The following is a 26,139-nucleotide window of genomic DNA, read 5'->3' on the forward strand; positions in this document are numbered from 1 at the left end:
TGTTGTTCCAAACCTGTATGGTGTGACCACCCTTGATAAGCTCCAAAAATGAGAAAAATCATAATGAAAAGAGTTAATATGACTTGTACTTTATATGTTAAGGCTATTGAGTGACTGTTGACACGAGAACTGTCGAATCATTAAGTAAATGAACTGTACTCAGGAACTGGATAAAAGAATGAATTGTATTTTTAAGCAAGTTCTTTTTAATTAATCATTTCTTCATGTTCACAAATCAGACTGAATGATTTGTGCATGAATCAATGTAATCTGTTTCTCAAGCTCACTGACTCTGAATTGAATGATTCAGTCATAATGGTACATGAGTCAACAGCTCATTAGAGGGGAAGATTATTAGTGAATAATGATTTTTTTGTTCAGCAAGGATCAATTAAATTCACTAAAATTAGAGTAAAGACATCTGTAATGTTATATAAAATCTCTTTCAAATTAATGCATCTTGTCAAAGGACGTTTTAAAGGGAAAACACTATCCAGTCTACACAATCCAAACTTTAAGAAGCACAACCATTTTAAACTAATAAGAATAAGAAATATTTAAGGAGTGCCAAATTAGCATATTAGAATAAGCATAAAAGATGTCTTTTGAAAACGTACGAATTTGAAGTGTGTATTTCAATCTGCATGGCTTAAAAAAAATTATATAAGGCATATAAGGAACGTTCCTGTGGTCGTATTTGGTTACTAAGAATGGTTGTTGAAGATTCTTCCAACTATCATGTTAAACAAAATATCACAGTGATAAAGTTGTTTGGAAATGACAAAAGAACTGGTTGCCCAAAAGTAATTACTTCCCTTGTTCTCTCATACACTAGAAACTTAGTAGCTGTACATAAAGTGAAATAACTGTGAGGCAAAATTGATATGTTTGTGAGACGCAAACAAGCCTCTTCTTCGTGAAATCAATAAAGGCATGAGTGTTTGTATTTTCTCTAAAATCGCAAGACCGCCCACTCATGAAGACAGAAGTCCAGATTGATTTCCTGTCCAGCACTTTTGTTTGTTCCAGCCTCCCTTTTTTCACCGAGCTCCCGCTATTTCTGTCCATCTTAGAAAACCAAATCTTAATCACTTTGGCCCTTGAGACAGAGGGGTGTGGTTGGGGTCAGGGGCCGCCATTCTAGCTTGTGATTTTCCTTGCATACTTTGGCATTTCGATATCCTGTTTTTCACCTAACCAAGCGCTCCATCGATTCCCAATAAATAGCTTTGAACTCCCCATGCCCTGCTCTATTTCCTCAGAAACTGTAAAGATTTTTCTGCGCTCCTTTGAGCGTTTGATTTGAAGGGCTGTCGTCCTCCCCTGGGCTTCAATTGGTTTACTGACGACTGTGTCTGAGAGAAGAGGTAGAGGGCGTAGAGTTCTGCTGGTGTTCTTATCCTGGACTAAACTAATGGTCAACTACGCATGGTGACCTTGTCCTGGACATCTGCTGGAGAGAGAGAAAGAGGGCGCCCTGCCAAACGCTTTGCTGCTAATTAATTCACTATTGTCTGCTTTGTAAACGGAAACCAGTTTGGCTGTAGCTCCAACACTGAGTTTTGCGAACCCAATCTGGATATACATTTCTCGGAGGTGGTGACCTTGTACTGTTTATTGACTTTCCAAGGTTGTGTGAGTGTGTCTTCGATTTCCAGGTTATTTGGTCAGAGGTTTTTTTCAGGGCAGCAATATTATTTACCTGAATAACCCATCAAAAGTCATGCATGCAAGAGCTGCTTATACATTTGACATTGCTATGAATTTATGCACAACATTTCCAAGACAGTATAAAAAGGATAAAATGGACAACTCATGGAGTATGGCTCCTGCCTTTCAATTAAAAGCGGGCCAATTGTTTTTTTTAGAATGATTTAAAATGAAGATGCTAAATTTATGATGCCATTAGTCTTAGAAAGGTCATATTTTTTGTGATATATATGTTTTTATTTGTGAAATGTTGAATCACATTGTGAGATATGAAGTTGCAACTACTAGAAATAAAGTCAAAATTACAATATATAAACAACTTTTGCAATGTGACTGTGAAAAATAGCCACATGTGAAACAGTCATATTTTCTTTTTACTGAGATATACATTTGTAATTCTGAAATATTAAGTTACATTTTGAGATATGAAGGTTCAACTGCTATAAAGTCACAATAACAATATGTAAGCACAACTTTATATGTTGCAATTGGACATTATGAAAAATATTCATATTGTGAGATAATTTTGTAATTATGAAATATAAAGTCACATTGCAAGATATGAAGTTGCAGCTGCTAGACACAAGTCACAATTATGTGACATAGTCAGACTGCATCAGTTGAGGTTTGGAGAAATAGTCACATTTTTAGTGAGATATACATTTGTAATTATGAAACATTAAGTTACATTGTGAGATATAAAGTTTCAGCTGCTAGAAAAAAAGTTGAAATTAGGAGATACTAAGTCATGTTGTGACAAAATTGTGTTTATGAGAAATACAGTCACAATTGTTGCAATAACTATTTTTTTTTTTTATATACTCTGACATGTAAACAGACTTGACAGATTTGACATCTAAGTTTAACAAACACTTGAAAATTTGTGTCATTCTTAAGAAAGTAGATGTAGGTGCCGGTAGGATTATTATCCACCCAAAGACATTAGCAAGATAGCAGCCAAGTGAACTGTTTAACTTTAAAATAACGTTGCTGTTTTCTATCACAAACCGGTCAATCAAGATTTCACTGCAATTATTTGGAAATAATTATTTCAAAATTTTATTCGGTTCATTTTAACAAGAAATGAGAATGTCCTCTGCCCCCCAGCTATGTTAGCTTCACAAGCTAGCTTGTTTATATGACACTGTTTTTGCTGAGTAATTAATTCCCTTTGACTAGTAATGAGTTTCATCAAAGCATTCGCTGACATTTTCTCATAGGGTACGTCATTCTTGTTAACAGTCTCTCTCCTGCTCCCTCCCATTCGCAGTCTTCTCTCTTTATTTCTCTCAGGTTCACCCCCCTTTTTCTCTTTCACTGTCTTCCATCTTCCGTGTCCCTCCAAAGCGCTTAGCGAGACCACCTGGGGATGGAGACAGACAGTTTCAGATTTAGTTGCATCTCAGTTGCCACAGGCTGACGGCTTCAACTATGATAGTTTTCTGCCTCTCTTTCGCTCTCTCTCTCTTTAGGTCTTCCGAGGGCAACACAGAGACTAACTAGGCTTTGAATCATCCCTTTGTTTCACTGTCTGTCTGGTCTTGTTCAACAAACAAGAGTGGTGTCATAAATTCAGCTGCCATTTTGAGAGAAATACATGTAACCAATGAAGGGTGGATATTAGTCGTAGTCTGTAAAATTCTGTCAGCATTTAGTAAATAACCGTTTTTTCATTTATAAGCAAACTGTTTTTAACACAGAATGTTTTTCCAAAATAGACTGGGGTTTTTTTGTCTTCAAATTGTAGATCAAGTCAAAAACAGTTACTACATTGGTCTGGATGGCTCCTTGCGTCTGGTATTGGCCAACGGCATGGAAGTGTCTCTTCACACCGAGCCTCACCTGCTGTCAGGAACAGTCAACCCAACCATAAGCAAGAGAAATGTCACGCTGCCCATCGACAATGGACTCAACCTGGTGGAATGGAGACAACGCAAAGAACAGGCACGAGGACAGGTCACAGTGTATGGACGCAGACTCAGGGTAAGAACGTCACAGAATTTTCTTTCCACATCTAATACTGCTTTGTTTTTGTTTGTTTTTTTAATCAAGACCATAAACACACAAATGTTGTTAGAGAGCATATGGAAGCATTTTAAACACATTTAAAGGGGAAAAAAGCCTGCTGGCAACAAATACAATGCCAAATGGTCAGAAATTAATTCAAAAGCTACTATTTTAACTATTGTTAAGCTATTTATTAATTTAGAAGATGCTTTCATGCCAAGCAATTTGCAAAAATAAATAAATAAATCTATAGGAAACATCATCTGAAATATGAAAAAAAAAACTGTGAAAGTTGAAAAATTATGCAGTTGCACTGTCAGTGTACTCTGAAAGTATGTTTTATGATTGATTGAACTGAAATACTTCATATTCTATATTGCTTTGTATTATTAATTTATGGTTTTTAGATTAAATAATAAATATCAGTAACAATAAATAGCATTATTTTTTTTGAAATGCCTAATATTTTAAAACTAAGCTGAATCTTTTGTTATTCCAACTGATGAATTTTTCCATTTGTATTTTATTTTTAAAGAAGCTTATTCCTTAGCGGAGTCCTTAGCCATCTTCAAGAAATGCTAAAAACAAATCTCTTCCATCTTCATTTGACTGAGAGCATTCTCTGTTCTAATTCTCTTTTATGTATTTGTTTTCTTTTTTATTAAAAAATCTCTCTCTATTCACTCTCTATTCTATTTCTCTTCTAACTACAGCAACACTTAAGTATAGGGAGCAATTCTCACTATTAATTAGTTGCTTATTAGCAAACCTATTATTAACATATTGGCTGTTTATTAGTGTGTATAAAGCACATGTTCTGCATGACCATATTCTACATCCCTAATCATGTCCAATACCTAAACTTAACAACTACCTTACTAACTGTTAATAAACAGCCAATTAGGAGTTTATTGAGGCAAAAGTCATAGTTAATGGTTTGTTAATAGCGGGAGTTGGACCTTAAAATAAAGTGTGACCCTAACTACTTGTTTTCCTTTAAAAAAGAGCACTAACACTAGCATTCTCTATTCTTTTTGTGTTCTATCTACTGTTTTATTATTTAAAAAACCTTTTAACACTAGTAATCTCTACTGCTTTTTCTATTCTTTTGACTTTTATTATTTTTATTTAAAAAATTAAAAACACCCTTTAACACTAGCATTTTATTTTCTTTTTCTATTCTATCTACATGATTTCTTTTTATTCATTATAATAAAAAAAACCCTTGCAGCATGTACTGCGTTAGGCTAACTGAGATTTGTCATAGCACTTACATATTATTTCTCTTTTGTTGTTTTTGATTGCTTCTATTGTCCTCATTTGTAAGTCGCTTTGGATAAAAGCGCCGGCTAAATGACTACATGTAAATGTAATTCTTATTCATCAAATAAAAATTCTAATGGTGTTACGGTGCAACCTACCTGTCTTTAGAACCACACATAGTCAGGTAATTGTGCACAGAGCCCAGCACCACCTCAACGTTGTCATCTGCTCATCCTGAGTTAATTTTACGCAGGCACAGTTCCATACCTCCCAGTCACACCTCCGCATAGCAGCTCATCTGAGCATCAAGGCCCCTGTACTTGCAGTAATTGCTTCTCGATTATAATCTCTATTGCTTCTTCTCATCAGTCTCAGAGTCACACACGCTGCGCCTGTCCTTTAGACTGATCACTCTTATTATGGCTGCCCCGTAGAGTCTAGCCAGGCCATACCGGTCAAGTAGCTGCCTCCCAAGGTCAGTCTGTGCATGTGAGCATGTGTGTGTGATAGTCTTAGCGGTCAATCCATCATTCAGCAGCCGTGTCTCTATGACCCTGAGGGCTGAGGTCATCGCCTAGGGCAGAGTTGACTCTCTTGTGATCAAAACCCTGAGGGTTTCAGCAGACAGCATCTGATATCTTCATAATTCTTGTGCTACCATGGGACCACCAAGATGATATATGTGCGTATATACACAGAACAATTTAAAATGTTGGTGTCGGTAGAATTTTTTTTTAAAGCAATTGTATTTAAAAAATACAATTTAAATACTTTTTAATCTCAAACGCTCGTCTTGTCTTGCTCTGCCTGAACTTTGTGTATTCTGGCTCACGACAGTTAGGGTATGTCGAAAAGTTCCAATAAAATTTTCTCCCTCAATATCAAAAATCATTTTAAAATCATCCTACATCGCTGCAGAAGTAACGACCCAGTCTTTGCAAAGTGAACATGCAAAGAAGATCAAACACCCTTAACAAAAAAGGGTAAAACAGCAATATAGGATGATTTTGAAGTTGAGAGTTCAGGCTGAGTAAGCCAAGATGATCGTTTGACATTAAACAGTATATAAATTGTATTATTTTTTTTTTTAAATAATCCATCGTTTCACTAGATAAGACCCTTCTTCCTTGGCTAGGATCGTTTACAACCACATTTGGGATTGTTTGAAGCCACAGTGAAACTGCATTTTGGAAGTTCAAACTCGGGGCACCATAGCAGTCCATTATATGGAGACTTCTCCTTTAATAGTTTTTTTCAGCATGGATGCATTAAGTAAATCAAAACTGGTGGTGAAGACATTTATAGTATAAATATTAGTGTAAAGATTTGCTGCTCTTTCTATTTATCAAAGAATCCTTAAAAAAAGTATTGTGGTTCATGAGATTTGTATACTTTGATGTATGAAAACCCTTTTGAGTGCACACCGTAAGGCTCAGCATGTGAACCAAGGGACAATTCGTACTGAAATAATCGAGCGACCTTGAGTGACATGTCAAGTGATATTACGTGGGTGGATGAGTGGGTGAATGTGTCAAAGTGTGTGTTGTATGTTGTGTTGTATGAGTGGGTGCAGCTACTGGCTGTGAGGTTGTTTGTCAAGTTGACATGAAGCCAGGAGAATTAAGGGTAGAACAGAAAGAGAGTTGAATGGACACATTTTCAAAAGCAAGTATGATATTGCAATGATTTTTAAGGAAATTATATTGATTTCAACCATACAATACATCAGTGACTTTTTATAGGTGGATTCATATGCTTTCCCTCAGCTTCAATTAATAAAGCTTCTATGAGATTTACAATATTGTGATGAATAACAATCCATTGAATCATTAGATTTATATCGCAGTGTGTTTTGAATGATGATGTACATTAATTGGCAATACCCAGCCCTAGTAGAAATGCGGGTCACAATCAGCCTGAAGTATTACTGTGGTCACATGTCCATCTACTGCACACCATCAAGAACAGCTGCCAGGCCACCAAAATTCTCCTTGTCTCCATAGCAACCACAGCTCTTGACAACAACAGAGCTCTGGAAATATAGTAGTGTAAATCGTCCCCTCACAGTGAGCTCAAATCCCGAAAACCACTGAAGGCTTAAATGCAAGGCCTCGACTGACAGTTCTATAAATGTTTGCTTTACATTATTAGAACGGTGTCCTATACTGCCTCCAAACAAACAAAACCAACACGTGGGCAAGTGTGTTTACTGAAGGAAGCGACAAATCGCACTGAGCAAACAAGATTACGGTTCTTACCACAGCAGCGGACGGGGAAAAATTATAAATGAATGGCAAAGCGGCAAGCAAATATTGGATTTGAAGAACAAAAACTTGAATAAATTTTTGATGATGGCGGAGAAGAAAATCAAATGCTGTTTGACAGATTTGTTGACTTTTCGAATATGGAATGGGAAATTTCAATTATTGATGGTGATTTATGAAAACAAACGTTACTTACAAGTTGTTTATTCATTGGCAAAAGTGCATTAGTGACAGTCCTATGATATTCTCGTAATTAGTCGAGTTATGAAAAAGTGTTGTCTTTTGTTTCGTTGTTTGTTTGACAAACAGGAGTCGGATAATCTCAAAGTAGTTGTATTTTGATCAGCAAAGCATGCAAATTTTATCTGGCTGTCAAAGAAGGGAAGGAGAAACATGGCAAGTGTCTGTCTGACATTCCCCAATACACTGTATGAATTGTATGACAGTTAACTCATGAATTTCAGTCAACTAAAATGACAGTTCTCTCATTTACTCATTCACATGTTATTCACACATAAACACATAACACATAAAAACAAAAAACACATAAATTAATTTATTCAATAAAAGACTAAATGAGATATTGACAGAATGTCAATGCTGCTCTTTTCCATACAATGAAAAGGAATGGGACCTGTGACTATCAAGCTTCAAAATGGGCAAAACAGACTTTGTTTAAAAAAAAAAAAAATAGTAATATTGTGAAATATCATTACATATTACACTGCCCTCCAAAAGTTTGGAAACGCCCTAGAAAAGTAGGGTTTTGAACGATATTAGCATGAATCCTTTTTAATTTGTGATAATTTTGCACTGATAAGGGACAACACAAACTACGAAAACATATTTTATTACATAAAGAGTTTATTCATAGAAAAACGTAAATTTTCGATTAATAAAAATATCCACCATTAGCAGCTATTACAGCTCTGCATAATCTGAGCCTCTGGGGTGTTTCCAAACTTTTGGAGGGCAGTGTATATTTTTCCTGTTTTAACACATTTTAAAATGTAATTTATTCCTGTGATGCAAAACTGAATTTTCAGTATCATTATTCCAGTCTTCAGTGCCATGTAATCATTCAGAAATATTCTGATATATGCTGATTTGATGCTGTGGACTTATATCTTATTATTATTAATGTTGAAAGAAAACAGTTATGCTGCTTAATATTTTTGTGGAAACCATGATACTTTTTGCACAGTCATCCGTCACTCTGGTGAAATTTTGGGGTATTTTGCATTTTTTAAAAAACCTACTTTTGCAAACTAGTCATAGGTTTTTTTTAACCCAGAAAGAACCCAAAAGCCTATAAGGCCTAAACGAAGACTCAAAACTTAACAAAACCTGGTGAGCACATGTGTCAGGTGGTTCTAAACAACCATGCAAAGTTTTAGGCAGATTGAAAAACAGCTGGCTCTATAACAGTCATAAACGTTAAAAAAAAACATATTTCTATGGCAAATTATTTACCAATTTTTTCATTGATTTAGGTTGTTACAGGCTTAATAAATAATATCTAATGTATTTTTTCATATGTGCTTAAATGCCTTAAAGTGCTTGAACCCTGTTAATAGTTTATTGACTTATTTATTTATGTTGATGAATAGAAAGTTCAAAATAGCAGCATATACTTGAAACTGAAATCTTGTAAACATTGTAAATGCCTTTTATCTGTCACTTTTGATCAATTTAATGTGTCCTACCTGAATAAGTACTCATCTTTTATTTTAGTTATTTATTGTTTATCCTTCTAATCCCTAACTTCTGAACAATAGTGAAAATATGTAAATCTATAAAAAAAAAAAAAAAAAGTGAGCAACAGTTATTATCTTATATTGATCCCAAAAGAGTGCTTGAGCAACTTGCTGTTTGTAATTTTCATTTATGAGTGTCAATTTTGGTGCCAAACAAAAATATTTGTAGATACTGTTGAAATGTGTCTTATGTAACATGTAGAATAATACTGTTTAGTGCAAGTACACTCTACTATTTGTCTTGATATCCTTTTGGGAGGGGGGGTTCTTAGATAGTCCCTCAAACCCCCCACCCTGCCCCAGTCCAATCTTCTTCCTCCTGCCATATCTGCTTTCATGAAGCTTAGTCCATTTAAAGGAATGTCCAATTTAAGACATTCCCCTTGAGTGGGTTTCCATTCTCCAGAGGCCCAGGATCTCACTGCCAAAAGAGCTTTTTTTTTTCCAGCCCGTTGGGCCTCTGCTCAACCAGTGCCTGGCATGAGCATCCAGCCTTCCCTTTCATTCTGTCTTTCATTTTTTTTCTTTTAAACCTGTCACTTCAGTCCCCTGTCATCCTACTTTGGACAAATCGGCCCTTGACAAAAGTTCTCTGATCCTCAGAGCCATAAAAGCCTGGCTTTTTGATGCCTTGAAATGTCTAATAAATAATATTTAAGTGAATTGTGCAACCAAAAAGAGCAGCAGAAATAATAACTGTTTTCAGACAGGTTTCAAACAAGATAGATAAATAGATAGATAGATAGAGAGAGAGAGAGAGAGAGATGCTTGTTCAGATGTGAGTGTTTTCAGGGCACGTTCTCAGTCTTGACATCTTCAGATCAAAGAGTCAAGCTGTATTTAAAAAAATGAGAGTGAGGAAAATAGGGGCCATGTTCATCAGTAGGTGGGCGAGGCTTAAAGGAGTTGGGAGGGAAGAATATCTGCCCTTTATTCTGTCAACCTCTTTGTTCTGTCACCCCCACCGGGAATTCTCCTATTCATGAGCTGCTTGCTTTTAATGTAAAATAATCCTCTCAATTAGGTATTAGTGACATTAATTGGCCCCAGTGTAATTGTCCCTTCACAGATGAGAGCTCCCAGCATGCCCACGAGGAGGAGAGAGAGAGAAAGCTTGCTTGCTGCTCTTCCCCCCGTCCGCCATACCACTGGACTAAAGCCAACAACAACTCGCAAAATCACTTTAAGACTCTGTTAAGCCTTGCCAGCAGTGAGCCAAGCTGGGTACCAGAGTACCTGATGAGAAAAACCAAGATCACTTAAGGACACATCACATTGATAAGAGATATGGGGAAATGAGTGTTTAATTATAATGCATTTTAAAGACTGTTAGGCCTAAACTTCCAGATGGTTATTTAGTCAATACTCATTCAACCCTTTAGCCATAATACCACAAAGTGGTGTGCTTGGAAAAATAAACTTTTACTGCAGATTTAGACTTTGCATTCATGCTAATAAGCATTTTTATTACTTTTGGTTAAGAAGTAGAGTAGTGCTCTTTTTATTTTTGCAATTTAATTCTCAACGTGAAAGTCTTGAACGTGTAGGTTCTTTGTGGGCATGCCAATACAATGTTAACATTCAGTCTAGGTGGATGCCCATATATTATCCATCAATACCTAAATCTGCATCGCAGCAATAGAAAGGTTCTATTGCTCTCTCTGCCAAGGGTTGAAGGTATTAAGGCTTCTAAATCGCCCCCCGCTTTGACCTTTGTGTTCCTTTGGGATTACCAGCCATGTAGGACTAGTTCTCAGCTCTGATCTCAGCATGTTTTGGGGTCAAAAACTCAGTATGACATGTCATTCAAACAATGCAGTCAGCTTTGAACTCCATATGTGCCTTAAGTGTCATTGCTTTCCTCCTCCTTCAAATACAATGGAAGTTATCTACCCCTCAATAATTAATTCCTTAAAGGCATGACAAATGATTATACTGAACTGAGAGCTTCGCTCATACTTTTTGTTTTAACATGCAGCAAACAAAGAATCAGTCAGTTAAAAAGCTGTGTCCTCTAGAGGTATGCAGATGAAAGTAACAAAATCATTAGAGTAAAACGTAATTTGAGTTTCAGAGATGACAGTACATCCTATCAAGTCCATGTGTTGAATTCAGAGGCCTAATCTTCCTATCTTCCTTTTTTTGGTATAGGTTCATAACAGGAACTTGTTATCCATGGATTTTGACCGCGTAACCAGGACTGAGAAAGTCTATGATGACCACAGGAAGTTTACCTTGAGGATCCACTATGACCATGCAGGAAGACCTACTTTGTGGGCTCCAAGTAGTCGGCTGAACGGTGTCAATGTCACCTACTCACCAGGTGGCCACATCGCCGGAATCCAGAGGGGAACAATGTCAGTCCGAATGGAATATGACCAAAATGGGAGAATCACCTCAAAGATATTTGCAGATGGAAAATCATGGAGCTACACCTACCTTGAAAAAGTAAGCATCTTTAGCTAGACAACAATATGGTAAAAAAATAATTGCTAGTTCTTTTTTGTTCGGTAGAGATCTTTGTGTTGAACCCTGTTAATTTGTTACATTAATAAGCTTTAACCTTATGTGCTTTAGCAATGATCCCTGTCTAATGTGCAGCTTGTGTTACTCATTATTACTGCACACAGCCTGACAACTAACTTGTTCTTAAAATATCACTGAAAAAAGTAAAATGTCACTGTCTTGTTAATTAGAACCAATATCTGAGAAATGCAAGACCTTTCTGTGTAATTCAAAAATGGCAGCTGTTTAGTACATTGAAATGCTGACATCCCAGTATATGGGTTTAAAAGTATTGATTGCAAGCACTAAACTCACTCTATTTAATGTTTCTTGCCATTCTAAAATGACCGTGTGCTGGTGAGATCAATAGTCTCAAAGTAAAAAAAGGCAGCTTCCTGTTAAAATATAAACTCCAGAATATCCTCCCACTGACCTCCATATAAGGTGACATTATTAAAAATGGTATCAGGGGAGGGGGGGTATGATGACTTAATCCTCATTAAATGAGAATTTGCCCTTCTTCATTTTTCAGTCAGTGTTGTAGAGCAGCATATTTGTAATTTTTATGCACCCTGAAGTGATTCTGTGACACCCTACAGTTTGTTGTGTAGTTAGTCATGTGGTGCAATGTGACTCCTGGGTACTTAGTGACCTTCACTTTCACTGGGTGGAGAATTTCACATTTAACTGTTTGAAGTGCTCTCAGAATGTGTTGGGAATTACTATGCTTCATTAAATCAGCTTACTGAGCATCGTTTTGTCATTTTCCTTTGGCAGTCCATGGTGCTGCTGCTATACAGCCAGCGACAATACATCTTCGAATTTGACAAGAACGATCGCCTCTCTTCGGTAACCATGCCCAATGTGGCCAGGCAGACCTTGGAGACCACCCGTTCCATCGGCTATTACAGAAACACATACAGGCCACCTGAGGGCAATGCCACAGTTTTGCAAGATTACAGCGAAGATGGACTGCTTCTGCAAACCATCCACCAAGGAACAGGGCGTAGAGTCATCTACAAGTATGGGAAACTCTCCCGTCTGCTGGAAATCCTTTATGATACAACACGGATTGCCTTTTCTTACGATGAATCTGCAGGCATGCTGAAAACAGTGGGCCTTCAAAGTGATGGCTTTGCATGTACCATACGCTATCGGCAGATTGGACCACTCATCGACAGGCAGATCTTTCGTTTCAGTGAGGAGGGCATGGTGAACGCTCGGTTTGACTACAACTATGACAACAGCTTCCGGGTCACCAGCATGCAGGCAGTCATCAATGAAACCCCGTTACCTATTGACCTCTATCGCTACGATGACGTCTCAGGCAAAACGGAGCAGTTTGGCAAGTTTGGAGTCATCTACTATGACATTAACCAGATCATTACCACAGCTGTCATGACTCACACCAAGCACTTTGATGCCTACGGACGAGTTAAAGAGGTGCAGTATGAGATCTTCCGTTCACTAATGTTCTGGATGATGGTACAGTATGACAACATGGGGCGAGTGGTGGCCAAGGAGCTTAAAGTGGGGCCTTATGCAAATACCACCCGTTACGCCTACGAGTATGATGCTGATGGCCAACTCCAAGTGGTGTCTATCAATGACAAGCCTCTGTGGCGCTACAGCTATGATCTGAATGGAAATTTACACCTCCTTAGTCCCGGTAACAGCGCCAGACTTACACCCCTACGATATGACATCCGGGACCGCATTACTCGATTAGGTGACGTGCAGTACCGGTTGGACGAGGATGGATTCCTCAGGCAGAGAGGCAATGACTTCTTTGAGTATAACTCTGCTGGGTTGCTTGTTAAAGCCTACAACAAAGTTAATGGATGGACCATCAAGTACCGCTACGATGGCTTGGGCAGGAGAGTGTCCAGTCGAAGCAGCCAAGGGCACCATCTGCAATTCTTCTACGCAGACTTGTCCAGTCCCACCAGAGTTACGCACATGTACAATCACTCAAGCTCAGAGATCACCTCACTCTACTATGACCTTCAGGGCCACCTCTTTGCCATGGAGTTGAGCAGTGGGGATGAGTTCTATGTGGCCTGTGACAACATTGGTACACCGTTGGCTGTATTCAGTGGTGCCGGGCTCATGATCAAACAGATCCTGCACACAGCTTTTGGGGAAGTGTATTTGGACTCCAACCCAAGTTTCCAGCTAGTAATAGGCTACCAGGGTGGCCTTTATGAGCCTCTTACAAAGCTTGTCCACATGGGACGCAAAGATTACGATGTTCTTGCAGGCCGGTGGACCACTCCTGACCATGATGTTTGGAAGCGGCTCAACAGCAACAACATTGTGCCCTTCAACCTTTACATGTTTAAGAACAACAACCCACTGAGCAACAACCAAGAAACCAAGTGCTACATGACAGGTAAGCACATTGTTTCTTATAAATCTTTTGTTGGAACACACTGAGGGTGATGCTATTTAGTACATCCATCCATCTGTCTATTATCTATTAGGATATTTATTAGCATGGAGTCTATGCCAGAACTCAGACCGAAGGCTGGGATGGTTATTAAATAGCCTGTAAATAACTTCACTGTTACAATTTACCTTCAACGATCTAAAACACCATGGGCACCTGGTGCCAAGAATCCTTGCACTAGAGTGATTATTTTTCAGGCTCTCGGCCCAGCCCCAGCTTGGGGTGTTCTTGCCTCCACATACACTGCTTGTGAGCAATGACAGCACAACAAAGTCCCCTTTGTTCTTCATTCAGGTTGTTCCTCTGAAATACCCCATCAGTCTTTGCTTCCCCAGCTTGCGCGGGAGGTAAATGGTAGTGAATGCTCCCTAGTGTTAGACAAATAACACAAAGGAGTCCATGAAACTAGGGGCTGATTTGCTTTTCTCTCCACTTGAAAGTGAAATCGCAGCCTTACTCAAAGAAAACAAAATATTATAGTCACATTTGTAGTCTATAAGAGTAAATGCATGCTGGTTTTTGACTAATATCAAAGCCTTGGTTCATGCCCTTGCTATAAAAGAAAAATGAATGCTATAGAATCATGATATTGGTTGTTTATTTTAGAGCAGCCTTGTTCTACCGTGTTCCTTTATGTATTTCCTTTGCGTATCCTGTTGAAAAGACTTGCGGCGAGATGAGCCCTTGTTCTCTGAAAATTCATTTGCAATATTCATGCACTGAACTTATTTGGAGTGCCGCAGCAAGCCTGCCCCTAACCCTTACCTTGGTGTAACAAAAGTAAACCTCATGAGAGTTTTCCAGAACAAGTTTTACGTTTCACTTTCCACTAAAAAATACTATACCGGGTTGCTGGGTTAGGTTGCGCATCGTATACCATTCCACAAAATGCAGCATTGGTGTGTTTTTTGCAATTATGCTTGTAAAAAAACCTGGTTCATCCGCTGAGTTTGACTAGCAAATACTAGACCAGAAATAACCAGAACTTTCTAAACTAGCCTATGCTAGCTTTTGCTGGCTTTTTTGAGCAGGATATAGCACACGTATGCTTATATTACCATGGGCTAGCCGTATTTCAGGCTCAGCTAAACGCCTAGGCGCTATAGGCTGTACCCTACATCATTAAAGTTAGCTTTGAAGAAGGAAATCTAAAGATTCTGCTGGATATTAGATGTACTTGAGTGGGCCGTCAGCCTTTTATGAATGATGGCATTGACATTTTCATTCCTTTCTGAAATACAGAAGGGTCCTTTCATTGTCCTTAATCACATTCATATTTAAAACAACTCTGTCAAGTGACACAGCCTTAAATAAAGGAGCAGTCATCGGGTTTGCACTTCATTGCTGTAGCAATGTCTCTTCTATCCATGACTAATGTATTTGATGCGGCAGGGAAAATCACTAAAAAGGCCATTTGATTTTGGTAAGGTTCATTCTCTCTGTATCTGATTCACTATCCATGCTAATGCTTACAGTATGAATATGCACAAATACAAAAATACATTTTCTGATTATAGAAAGGGTGACACATTTGGTCACAGCATGAAATATGTATGATTATCAAGTACACTAGCAGATCTTAAACATCAAGCTTCTCGTGTGCTAGATGTAATTTTATCAGGTTTTTGTGTGGACAAATTGCTACAAATGATCATCTTTTTTTGGAGACTTGCCACTTCCTGTGGAGGATTAATCATATTTAACCCAGTCTCTGAAACTAGTGTTGCCTGTAATGACTGCAGGAGCTTATTTCAAGAAGGAGTTCACTTGGCATGTGTCCTGATTTGCAATGAATTACGCTTTTGTGGTGTAGTTTGCCCCAAATAGAGTAAGTTGTTATACAGGCATTATCAGTGAGTGCTGCAGTTACCTTTTGCTCTGCTGTAAGTGTATTTCATCGCAGCATTTCTCTTTCAACAGATGTTAACAGCTGGCTAGTGACGTTTGGTTTCCAACTATACAACGTCATCCCTGGCTACCACAAACCTGTCACGGACAGCATGGAGCCTTCTTACGAGCTCATTCACACTCAGATGAAGACTCAGGAGTGGGATAGCACCAAGGTAATTCATCCAATAAATTTGTCTTTTTGTTTGCCCACCTTTTTAAAAACACACCTGGCCTTTGAGTCCAACTGCAGACTTTATTTGCAGTACCTTGACCTTTCAGTTTGCTGTCTCCCAAAGGAGTCTACAGCAATCAACCCAGATGCTTGTGCGAATAAGCATGGCCTCTGCTCTGACTCCTCAAGCCAAGGGAAAGGGGTCAAGCTAAAGAGCCCTTGTAATAGGACTGCCATTAGGGAAATTCACTCCAAATTTCCTCCAGCAGCAGCCATTGATTTCAGCTCAGTCTTTCACACTCTTTAGCTCTCTAAAAGATGTTGTCTCCCTCTCTTTCCCTATCTTTATGCTTCTTTGTCTCAATGCTCCCTGTTTTTCTCAGTCTCAGACATGCACTGATTATTGAGCCTCCTTTAAGCCATCTGAATAATTGAGAAGCCAGTTGGACATGGTGGCGGCTCTTTTGGCTGGTGTTAAGGACACCTTACCTCTTAAGCTGTCCTGGCTCAAGCTAATGGTTCTTTCGAGAAGATACAGGGTATATAGGGCTGCATGGCATTATGGGTAGCTGACACATCAAATACTTTTGGGAAGGTTGTATATCCTTTGGTGTGAAATGCTATATATACTTCATATGAAATTATTTTAAACAGCATTTTGCATATTTTTTTATTATATTGTATTATATTACCCTTTTCCAAAACAAACAAACAAACAAAATAAATTAACATATAATATATAATAATTCAGCCATCAAAGGAGTTAATTACATTTTAAAATATATTAAAATAGAAAACAGTTCTTTTAAATTTCAATCATATTTTACAGTAGTAACATTTTTACTGTGTTTTTATCAAACAAATGTCACAATTCTGAGAAATAAAGTCAGATTTACAACATAATTTCACAATTTCACAATTCATATCTCGCAGTTCTGACTTTACAACATGCAATTGTGAGTTAAGTCAAAGTTGTGAGATATAAACTGAGAATTTTTGAAAACATCAGTGTTTTTCCCCTCAGAATTGGAATTTATAACTCATAGTTGCAAGTTTATATCTCAAAGTTCTGAGAAAAAAAAAGTCAGAATTGCGAGAAAAAAATGATAATTGTGAGTTTTTATCTTGCAATTCTGACTTCATTTCTCGCAACTGTGAGTTTATATTACACAATTCTGAGAAAAAGTTGGAATTGTAACTATATCTCGCAATTCTGACTTTATAACTCACAATTGCGAGTTTATATCTCGTAATTCTGACTTAACATAATTGTGAGTTTATATCTCACAATTCTGAGAAAATGTGGGAATTTTGAGTTTGTAGCACACAATTCTGAGGAAGAAAGTCACAACTGTGAGATAAAAAGTTGCAATTAACTTCTATCAAACCATTTATATTGTAGTAGCTATATATATCTCTCAATGAATCTTAAAAAGGTCAACAAAAAGGTTTTTTTTATAGACATTTTGAAAAATTAGAAATTAAGCTTTCATTTTATTCTGTTTTTTTTAATTAAGCATCAATTCATTGATATATCAAAAATAGTCATTAAAACACTTTAGAGCATTTAATACATTACCTATTATTTGAATATCTAGAAAAGATTATGAAAATATATATTGTGTTAGTAGCATTTTAAAAAATCACTTGTGATATAAAAAAAAAATTTTGTTCTGCCCACCTCACAGGCTATATGGATGTGTAAAAGCAACTTAAACTACTTGAATTTGTAAAACTAATAGATATATATTGTACGTTCATTCCCATGGATAGTAAGAACTTCCATTGCATGCGTCAAACAGTATAAGCAGCACAACCTCAAACTATCAGGCTTCATAATAAGCAAGCATTTGAGGCTGAGCGACAAGGGTGAGCCTCAGACAGCTGAGATATGAGATTTTAAATGTAAAGTGATGGAGCTATTTGAAGCCGTCAGCCTGGCAGGTTTCATATGGCTTTCACACATTCAAGGAGAACTGGAGTAACCAAAAAAAGACTTTCAAGTTTTAGACACCCCAGATTTTGTTTTTATTTAGTCGAGTTGTGAGGGGAAAACAGTCTCTTTCAAAGGGTTCTGTTGAATTTTGATGGCCATGCAGATTCCCCTCCCAACAGAGTATCTCTATTGTAGAAGGTATTAAAACAGACTTGTCCTAATGAAATCTCTTTTGGGAACCAGTCGTTATAATTTAATCAAGAGCACACAGTCTTCTCTCGTAGTGTGCTCTTGCATACAAAGCTGTTTGAATTGTCACAGCGTGCATTTAAAAAGGCTCCACCAATGCAAAACTAAAAGTGTTAGGGCTCAGTTACTTGTGGCCATTGGATCCAATCATCATCTCCATCAACAGAGCGGGAAATAAACTTTTCCAGTGTGACCGCTTCTCAAAACCTGTGAAAAGTTAAAAGAATTGCATTCAAAGGTTTGTTTCTTTGGGAGTGGTGTGGGCTGACTTCAAATCATCTTGGACACAATGCAAAGATGCAACGATGAACTCTATTGGGCAGCAATCTCTACCCTCAAGGGAGACTACTGCTCTATCATGTACCTCGTAGGGTTGTCTCCTATGGGAATCTCAGAAGTGCATCCAATACCTCTTTCAAGGCTGCTCTCAAAAGCACCTAATTCAATTCCAAACCCTTGCTTGAATTTTCCATTTGAAATGTTTTTTTTTTTTTACAAGACAGTAAAAACTTCTGAATGTTTACTCTGAGACTGAAACTTTACTGTAGAAGTGAGACCGAAAAAGAACGATTTGTGTCCCACAGCCCTTTGCGTAGTCAAGCCTACTGAGTTACCCATAAATCAGCTCTCTCTGGCTCAACCCCACACACAGATTTTTCCCTTTTATTAGGGGGCAGTAAACAATTCTAATTGCCAACCAATTTGCTTTTTGGCAATGTAATTGTGGGGTCATTTATGGGCTTTTAAAGCAGCTGCATTAAAAAAAAAAAAAAAAAAAAAAAAAAAAAAAAACTCCTAATGGCCTTGCAGCTGTACTGCTGCTCTTTTGAGAGTCTAAAGTGGGTTGTTTATGCCATAATGCCCATGTTACATTTACAAGACCTGCAGTGCAGAGTATCTGAAGGCATAGAGGAAATGACCCTTCATTACCAGTAGCTATTTCTCCTCCAATATTTTTCTGCTTGAAATATGCTATTTTGCAACTATTAAGAAATCCTACTACCTACACAAGAACAACTGAAGGAGGGATGCTAATGTGCATCTTACAAAAAAACATTACCCCAACAGTAAAAGAAAAACAAGCAAACAAACACCATGACCATGGTTTATTTGCATGACAATTAAACACATTAGTTCTCATTAACATGATGGCATTACCAAATCAACATTCTGATTAAATAAAGACAGTACAACTATAGTGTATTGCTATTTACATTATTAAAACGTTAATTTGTCATAATGTACTCTTTTTAATTAATATATATATTTTTATTAACTAATTCCTTAATAAGAATTTGGTGAAAAAGTGCCTAAAGAGCAGGTCATATGGTTTATATTTATTTTTATATATTATATTTAAAGTGTCCTAATATTGTGTTGGAGTCCCCTACAACAAGTTTAAATGCATCTAAGGTCAGAAAACATTGTAATTTTCTCAGAATGTACATTTATACATAGTCATTTGTCAGTGATTTCGAAACGGTTTGTTTGATTCATTTTTGAGCATAATGTCTGTAAAACCCCTCTCTTTCATAAGTCTGCTCAGCTCTGATTGGTCAGCTGGCCAAGCCTGGTTTGATTGGCACAGAAAGGAGTACTTGAGCAAGTAAGTGAGTGCTACCACCTGTGTTGCTATAAGTCTGCAGGTTTTTTTTATGTCCACGGATTGAAGCGACCCCAAAAACATCACATTTAGCCCCTAATGCGAATTTACCAGGGGAACCGCGACAAAAAGCATGTATTTTATGCCCCGGAACGCAATATTTAACGGGGGACCTCCCTCGAAACGTGATTGGGCTAGTTTTGAGTAGCAACTGGGTGGTTTTTTTTTGTGAAAACCTAGCAACCCTGATGCACCTTTACATAAAATAATGTCCTTAAAATAATGACTTAAAAACATTTTGTTTAACACTTATGCAAGCGAATCATATCCACAGCTAAAGTTTAGCTGCTAAACAGTAAACACAAAACAAAACAGTAATAGTGGATATGTTAGCCGAGTGCTAACATGACTAACTGATGAAACAACGTAGTTTTTAAAACAGAATATGTCTACGTTTCATTCAGTGATTAGAACAACAATTGTACATTAATCGACACATTCAGATGTCTAATAGATGCCTATTAGATGTCTTTAAGATGTTTATGGTTTAGAATGTATGTAAAACTGAAAAAATTTGACAACTCATTAAGGCGACTCTTTCTTTGGAGAGACAGTATCTTTAAGTATAATGCACGTTTTTGATTAACAACTTTGCAGACTGTTTATATTGAAGGATAGCTATGTTACAAACTGCAAAAAATATATTTTTCGAAAACCCATAGGACCTGCTCTTTAATTGCCATAAACAAAAACTGCCCCAATGGTCGTTAAGTTGTGCTTGTTGTTGTCACTTTTAAATAAATATAAAATTTAATATACATATGCTCTTATTTTCCTGTCAAGTTTGGTATGAAATATGGACTTTGGCTTTGAGATTCGCTTGCTCAGTCCTCACTTCATAATTCAATTGGAGGTTTTTTGGATAGGAGCTCTGCTGCTTCTAACACTGAACGTGATGGATTTAGTTCTCTGAAAATTTCCAGCAACAGCTGGATAGTGAATGCTGACTTTTTATCACTCTCTTTCTCCTTGCCGTTTAGACTCCCAGGGTCTTAAAGACCTATGTGGATGAGAAATGATGCAAATGTGCTGGCTGATATCCACTGGATGTCCGCAGATTGATTTTGACTTTGATCAGAGCCCTGCGCTGATAGGCCTCCATGCTGTCTGACCACCCAGTGCTATATGAATGATGTATCCCTTTTCCTTTTATTTGTTGGAGAAATGCCAAATAGGTAGGTTAGCATAGATGGCCCCCACTACCCATTTATCTCTCTGTGCCCTCTGAACTGTGACCAGAATGAGAAGGCTGGTGGAGTAAACAAACATACTGTGGTGTTATGTGAAGTATCCACCTTTTTCTTCCTGTAAAAGTGGGCGTGGCCATTTGTAAATGTTATGGGTGTGGCTTCCGGTCTCATCAGCATCCAGCTATTTTTGCTGTACAAAACAGCTTTTTTTCTGCTTGATATTGCAAATTAGTGTGTCTTACCATATTATTTTGATGTATTATCCTATGAGCACACTGGTTTGTAGTGCAAACAGTTTTACCATTTACTGCACATTGTTATTCTTCTCGTTATTTCCTTATAGCGAACCCATAGTGTTACTTCTAAAAAAGTGGATACTTTTAAGGCAGACATTCCTGAACTTTTTTGTCAGCAAATGCCTACTTAAAGTACTGAAAATTTAATGTGAATAGTAGCTCAGATAATTTAATCTTGAAGATTTTAAATCTGAGCACGTTTGAGACATTTTTGGGATCTTTTCTGAAACTTCAAAGAAGTTTACCGAGGTCTTTTAATCATTAGAAACCTGTGAGGAACAGGAGACAATTGAATCATTAAAGAGACCTTTTGTTTCTTTCCAAGTTCAGTAATTTAATCTGTAGTGAAGGGCGACACTTAGCTGAGAGCAAAAAGGATGCAAAAAGAGAGATGGGGACATAATACTCTGAGGGAATCGTATCAGATAACGCAAGAACTTTGTTCCAGTGCCAGAGCTTCAGCTGGACTCTGTTTCTCCTTCCGGACAGAAGCCCTGGAGTCTGACACCCAGAACATGCTATTTCTAGGGCTAGTACAATCTATCTGCACGCTTAGGTCCCTCATGGTTATCTAAATCTTCTCTAGGGGCGAGGGTTTCCCGTCAAGTCTCATTAAAGGAGAGGATGACTTATTACTGCATTATCGTTGGCCTAAAGAGAGTCTTGTATTCAGTTCTCCTCATGAGAAACTGTTTATTCCCTACAAACAAAACTTATTCAAAAGTTAAGAGTCAGATCAGCTGAAAAAATCACCCGATCTGCACTTCCTCACACCTGAACATAAAATAGAATGAGTTATCCTATGTAGTTATATCAGGAAACGTAAAATGTTTGAAGTGTTAATGAAGCAGCACGATTCTTGGTTGAGGGGAAAGTTGAGCAGCTGAACGTGGGGGTAGGATGAGTTTCCCGCTGAGATCTCCCATCCTGCACGAACCATCAGGAAATGTTACTTACTCCCAGGAAATAACAGCAGCGAAGGCGGTGGGCGCATGACGCCTGCCACAGGAGGAAATAACATAATGAATGTGAAAATCATATGCAAGGATTTACAACGTACAGTGTTTTGCTGAGATGCAACGTGTCATAATATGTCACATTCAATCAGTACCACCACAGACCTCACTGTGGTCAGCAGTAATTGCAAACGTTGTTTGGGAGATGCAATATCACACATTTAATTTATTCACTCAATGAAAGTAGTCACCCGTGATCAATGTGAAATCCATAAGAAGTTGATGCCGGGACACTCACAGGGTTTTCTTTGTCTTCTTGCAGTCTGTTCTGGGTGTACAATGTGAAGTCCAGAGGCAGCTGAAGTCTTTCGTCCGGCTGGAGCGGTTTGACCAGATCTACGGGTCGAGTGATTCCGGTTGCCCTCAAACCCCTTTCCGCACGCTCTTCGCCACAGGGCCCTCGCTCTTCGGAAAAGGTGTGAAAGTAGCCATCCGGGAGGGCCGTGTTGCTGCCGACATTATTAGCCTGGCCAACGAGGACGGGCGGCGGATCGCGGCGGTCCTAGACAAAGCCACCTACCTGCAGGATTTACACTTCACCATCGCAGGCTTGGACACGCACTATTTTGTGAAATCGGGACCGGTAGAGGGTGACCTATCTCTGCTAGGCATGACGGTAGGCCAGCGCACACTGGAAACGGGTGTGAACGTAACTGTCTCGCAGGTCAACGCGGTCCTCGGCGGGCGCTCGCGCCGCATAACCGACATCCAACTGCAGTACGGTACGCTGTGCCTCAACGTCCGCTACGGCAGCAGCCAGGATGAAGAGAAAGTCCGCGTGCTGGAGCTCGCACGCCAGAGGGTCGTCGCGGCCGCCTGGGCTCGTGAACGTCACAGACTACGGCAAGGAGAAGAGGGCTCTCGAGCTTGGACGGACGGGGAAAGGCAGCAGCTCCTGAGTGCCGGACGCGTGCCGGGCTACGAGGGCTTCTACATAGTATCGGTCGACCAGTTCCCTGAGTTGGCCGACAACGTAAATAACATCCATTTCTTGCGACAGACTGAGATGGGTCGCAGGTGACATGAACGCGAGGGGAACCCGTGCTCGGACTCAGCGTCCAGGACTTCTTGCCAAAGACAAGTTGCGTTTGTGACCATATTATGTTACTTTATTTTTATGTTGACTGTGCCAGACTTATTTTTTTAATACATGACGTACATGGTTGAAAACAGTTGCACTGTTTCGACAGCAGAGTGCCCTTCTCTCTTTTGGTAATTCTTAAACCCCCTTTGCCCCTTAAGTGTGGCTGCTAGAAGACGGCATATGGCAGTGTCTGCGGTTTATTCGGTTCTGCCTTCGAGTTGGTGGGTTTGCTCAAAGGAATATAGGAAGAAGGCTGGTAATGCATTATGCTCACTGGCTCAGCCTGCTGCCAGACGAGCAGATTGTTATTCACGAGCTTCACTCCACTCTGCCTTTTCCCGCGCCTCAGCCAAGGAGAGACCTCTTTTAATCGCTTCTTTTATACTTGAAAGCCCACCGGCTGTGTCATACTTAAACAAGGACATTGGTGTTTGCAGTGCATCGCTACCAGTTCAGATTCCTAGCTGAACCCATCTCATGTTCAAAACTTGTTGTGGTGTCTTGTAATATTTTGGGAATGGGTGGCTTGCTGGTAACATTCATTTTTTAAATTATTTTTATTTCTAATTTTGACCAAATGGCTTAAAACACGAATAGAAAGGGAAAGGAAGAATGAAGTATGCACACTTAAAATCTGGAAAACTGACAAAAATTTAGGAAACAAATAGGAAGTAGGTAGCCCCATGGAAATGAAACTGCACTGAAAGAAATTATCTCCAAAACCCAGTGAGCTGCCTACCATTTTAAGAGTCGTTCTGAACAGCTGTTCCAGTAGGTAGTTAGATTTAGTCTTATTTGAGGCGGCATCAGATGCGTCCTGTTTTGAAGCCAGGCTAGTAAAATAATCCAAGATGGCCAACAAGGTGCAAGAAATGTTGATTCGAAATATTTTTATATTTAATTCAGTACTTAATCCATTTTTGCATATATTAGAGTATCATGCATTTAGCATAGCAACATGCTAACATCAGACACCACTGAATCAACCCCCACATGTTATTTGTATGCCATGTAACGATCCAAATCAATCACTTATGATGGTTTCATCTTGTTACACAGCAAGGCAGCTGACTAGGTTTTGGAATGGAGCTACTGAGACTATGAAGGTTGTTTTTGTGATAAAATAGTTTGAGAGCAACACGTTTCATGGTAACATTCACATAAAACAGTATAAAAATTGTGAAAGCATACAAAAATGTGAACATTTGTCCCTTTTTATTGCTAATTGTTGTACTTGAATAATGCCTAGTGTTTCAACACATGGAATAAAGTCCAGAAAAGTCAGTCAATTCAATTGATTTGTTTTCATGGTTAAAACAAAGAGTTGCATATGGGCCATTCCTAAGAATGACAGTATTTATTTTAGTGCTGTGTTTTTTAGAGGAGTATACATCCTCATATTTGTCAGTGAAATAAACGCTTCAAGCGTAAAGCGGCATGAATGCTTAAAAAAAAAAGAAGCACATTACTTAAACGTGCACTCAGACTCCTTTAAAGAAATGTACTGAGTGCTGCAAGCACTGCACATTGTGGTAAGGAAAGGTGACAACCCCTGTGAACAGCCTTTGCCCCGAGGGTCTCCCAAGCAAGGGGCAACGTCGTAAGTGCTCTGAATATGAAAGTCTGCAAGCTGCCTGAAATGCATTAAAGCCTGAAGGTGCGTCATTTAGAGGTTGAAATGCATGTCAACCCACCATCTGGATACGTGAACTTCAAAGAGCATCTATTTCTGGTTGGATGGTGTTAATATGTCGGACATGATGGCGCATTGGCGCTTCACGTTAGCGTTCGGTTTATGAATCTGCCCCTGCTGTCGCTCTTGGGGAAATCACTTGGGGATGGTCACCGAGATGAATAGATCAAGTGTTTTAAGCTGTATAATATTGTCGAGCATATTTTTGGTTTATTTTACTGTCATTGAATGCAGTGACATCATGAGTCTGACAATATCGCTGTATTTAAAAACAACAATGATGAATGAAGGAAAAAATGCAATGTGTTAAATTGCACTGACATGCATCGTAAGGCTTTTATTTTTTCTAAACTTTTGGACTCATTTGGACTTTTCGTTTGTTCTCAACACTGTGTTTCTAAATGCTTCTCTTTGAAAATGTAAATAAGATGACAAGAAATGGGCTGTAAATAAAATGCAAATGTAGATACCTTTTAGAGCTACAGCAGTGAATCTGTGTAGTCTTTAGTTAAAGACGAAAAAATAAAGAATATTTTGTGTTTACATTTATTTCACGTCATTGTGATTTGCATCATATTTCATTCAGGCTTCCAGTATACTCTCATTGGCTACTGATTTGCATTGTTCAGATTATTTTATGTGAGAGCCCAATTATATTTCTTGTAACTGTGACTTTATTTTTCACATTAAGGACTTTCTTCCCTGGTGGAAAAAAACAGCAAATTCTGGTAGGTATGTTTTTGATGCTGGGATGCTGGTTAGGTATGTTTTGATGCTGGTTTAAAATGATGGTCCTTTGCTGGTTTATGCTGGTCTTTAGCTGGTCATGTTGCCAGCAAAGGACCAGCATAAACTAGCAAAGGACCAGCTTAAACCAGCATCCCAGCATCAAAACCTACTTAACACCATATGCCGTTTTTTTTTTTTTTTCAACAGGGTTATATTAACCTTTAAGACTTTTATCCTCTTTGATCAAATAGTGAGTCAAGAGAAAG

The 26,139-nt window shown here is 38.4% G+C and overlaps 1 protein-coding gene across 6 annotated transcripts in view; it reads left to right on the plus strand.

Annotated features, from left to right (window-relative positions):
- The window catches only part of tenm4 (teneurin transmembrane protein 4), a 243,565-nt gene extending 217,872 nt beyond the window's left edge, over positions 1-25,693 (plus strand). For all 6 annotated transcript variants that reach the window (XM_051128614.1, XM_051128615.1, XM_051128616.1 and 3 more), the window contains 5 exons: positions 3,458-3,693; positions 11,153-11,449; positions 12,284-13,898; positions 15,876-16,018; positions 22,630-25,693. In XM_051128614.1, the coding sequence (XP_050984571.1) occupies positions 3,458-3,693; positions 11,153-11,449; positions 12,284-13,898; positions 15,876-16,018; positions 22,630-23,388 (3,050 nt within the window). In that variant the 3' untranslated portion in view covers positions 23,389-25,693. The remainder of the gene's footprint in view (positions 1-3,457; positions 3,694-11,152; positions 11,450-12,283; positions 13,899-15,875; positions 16,019-22,629) is intronic.
- The last annotated feature ends 446 nt before the right edge of the window (positions 25,694-26,139 follow it).

Source organism: Labeo rohita, chromosome 15 (assembly GCF_022985175.1).
Source record: "Labeo rohita strain BAU-BD-2019 chromosome 15, IGBB_LRoh.1.0, whole genome shotgun sequence".
NCBI classification, from domain to species: domain Eukaryota; kingdom Metazoa; phylum Chordata; class Actinopteri; order Cypriniformes; family Cyprinidae; genus Labeo; species Labeo rohita.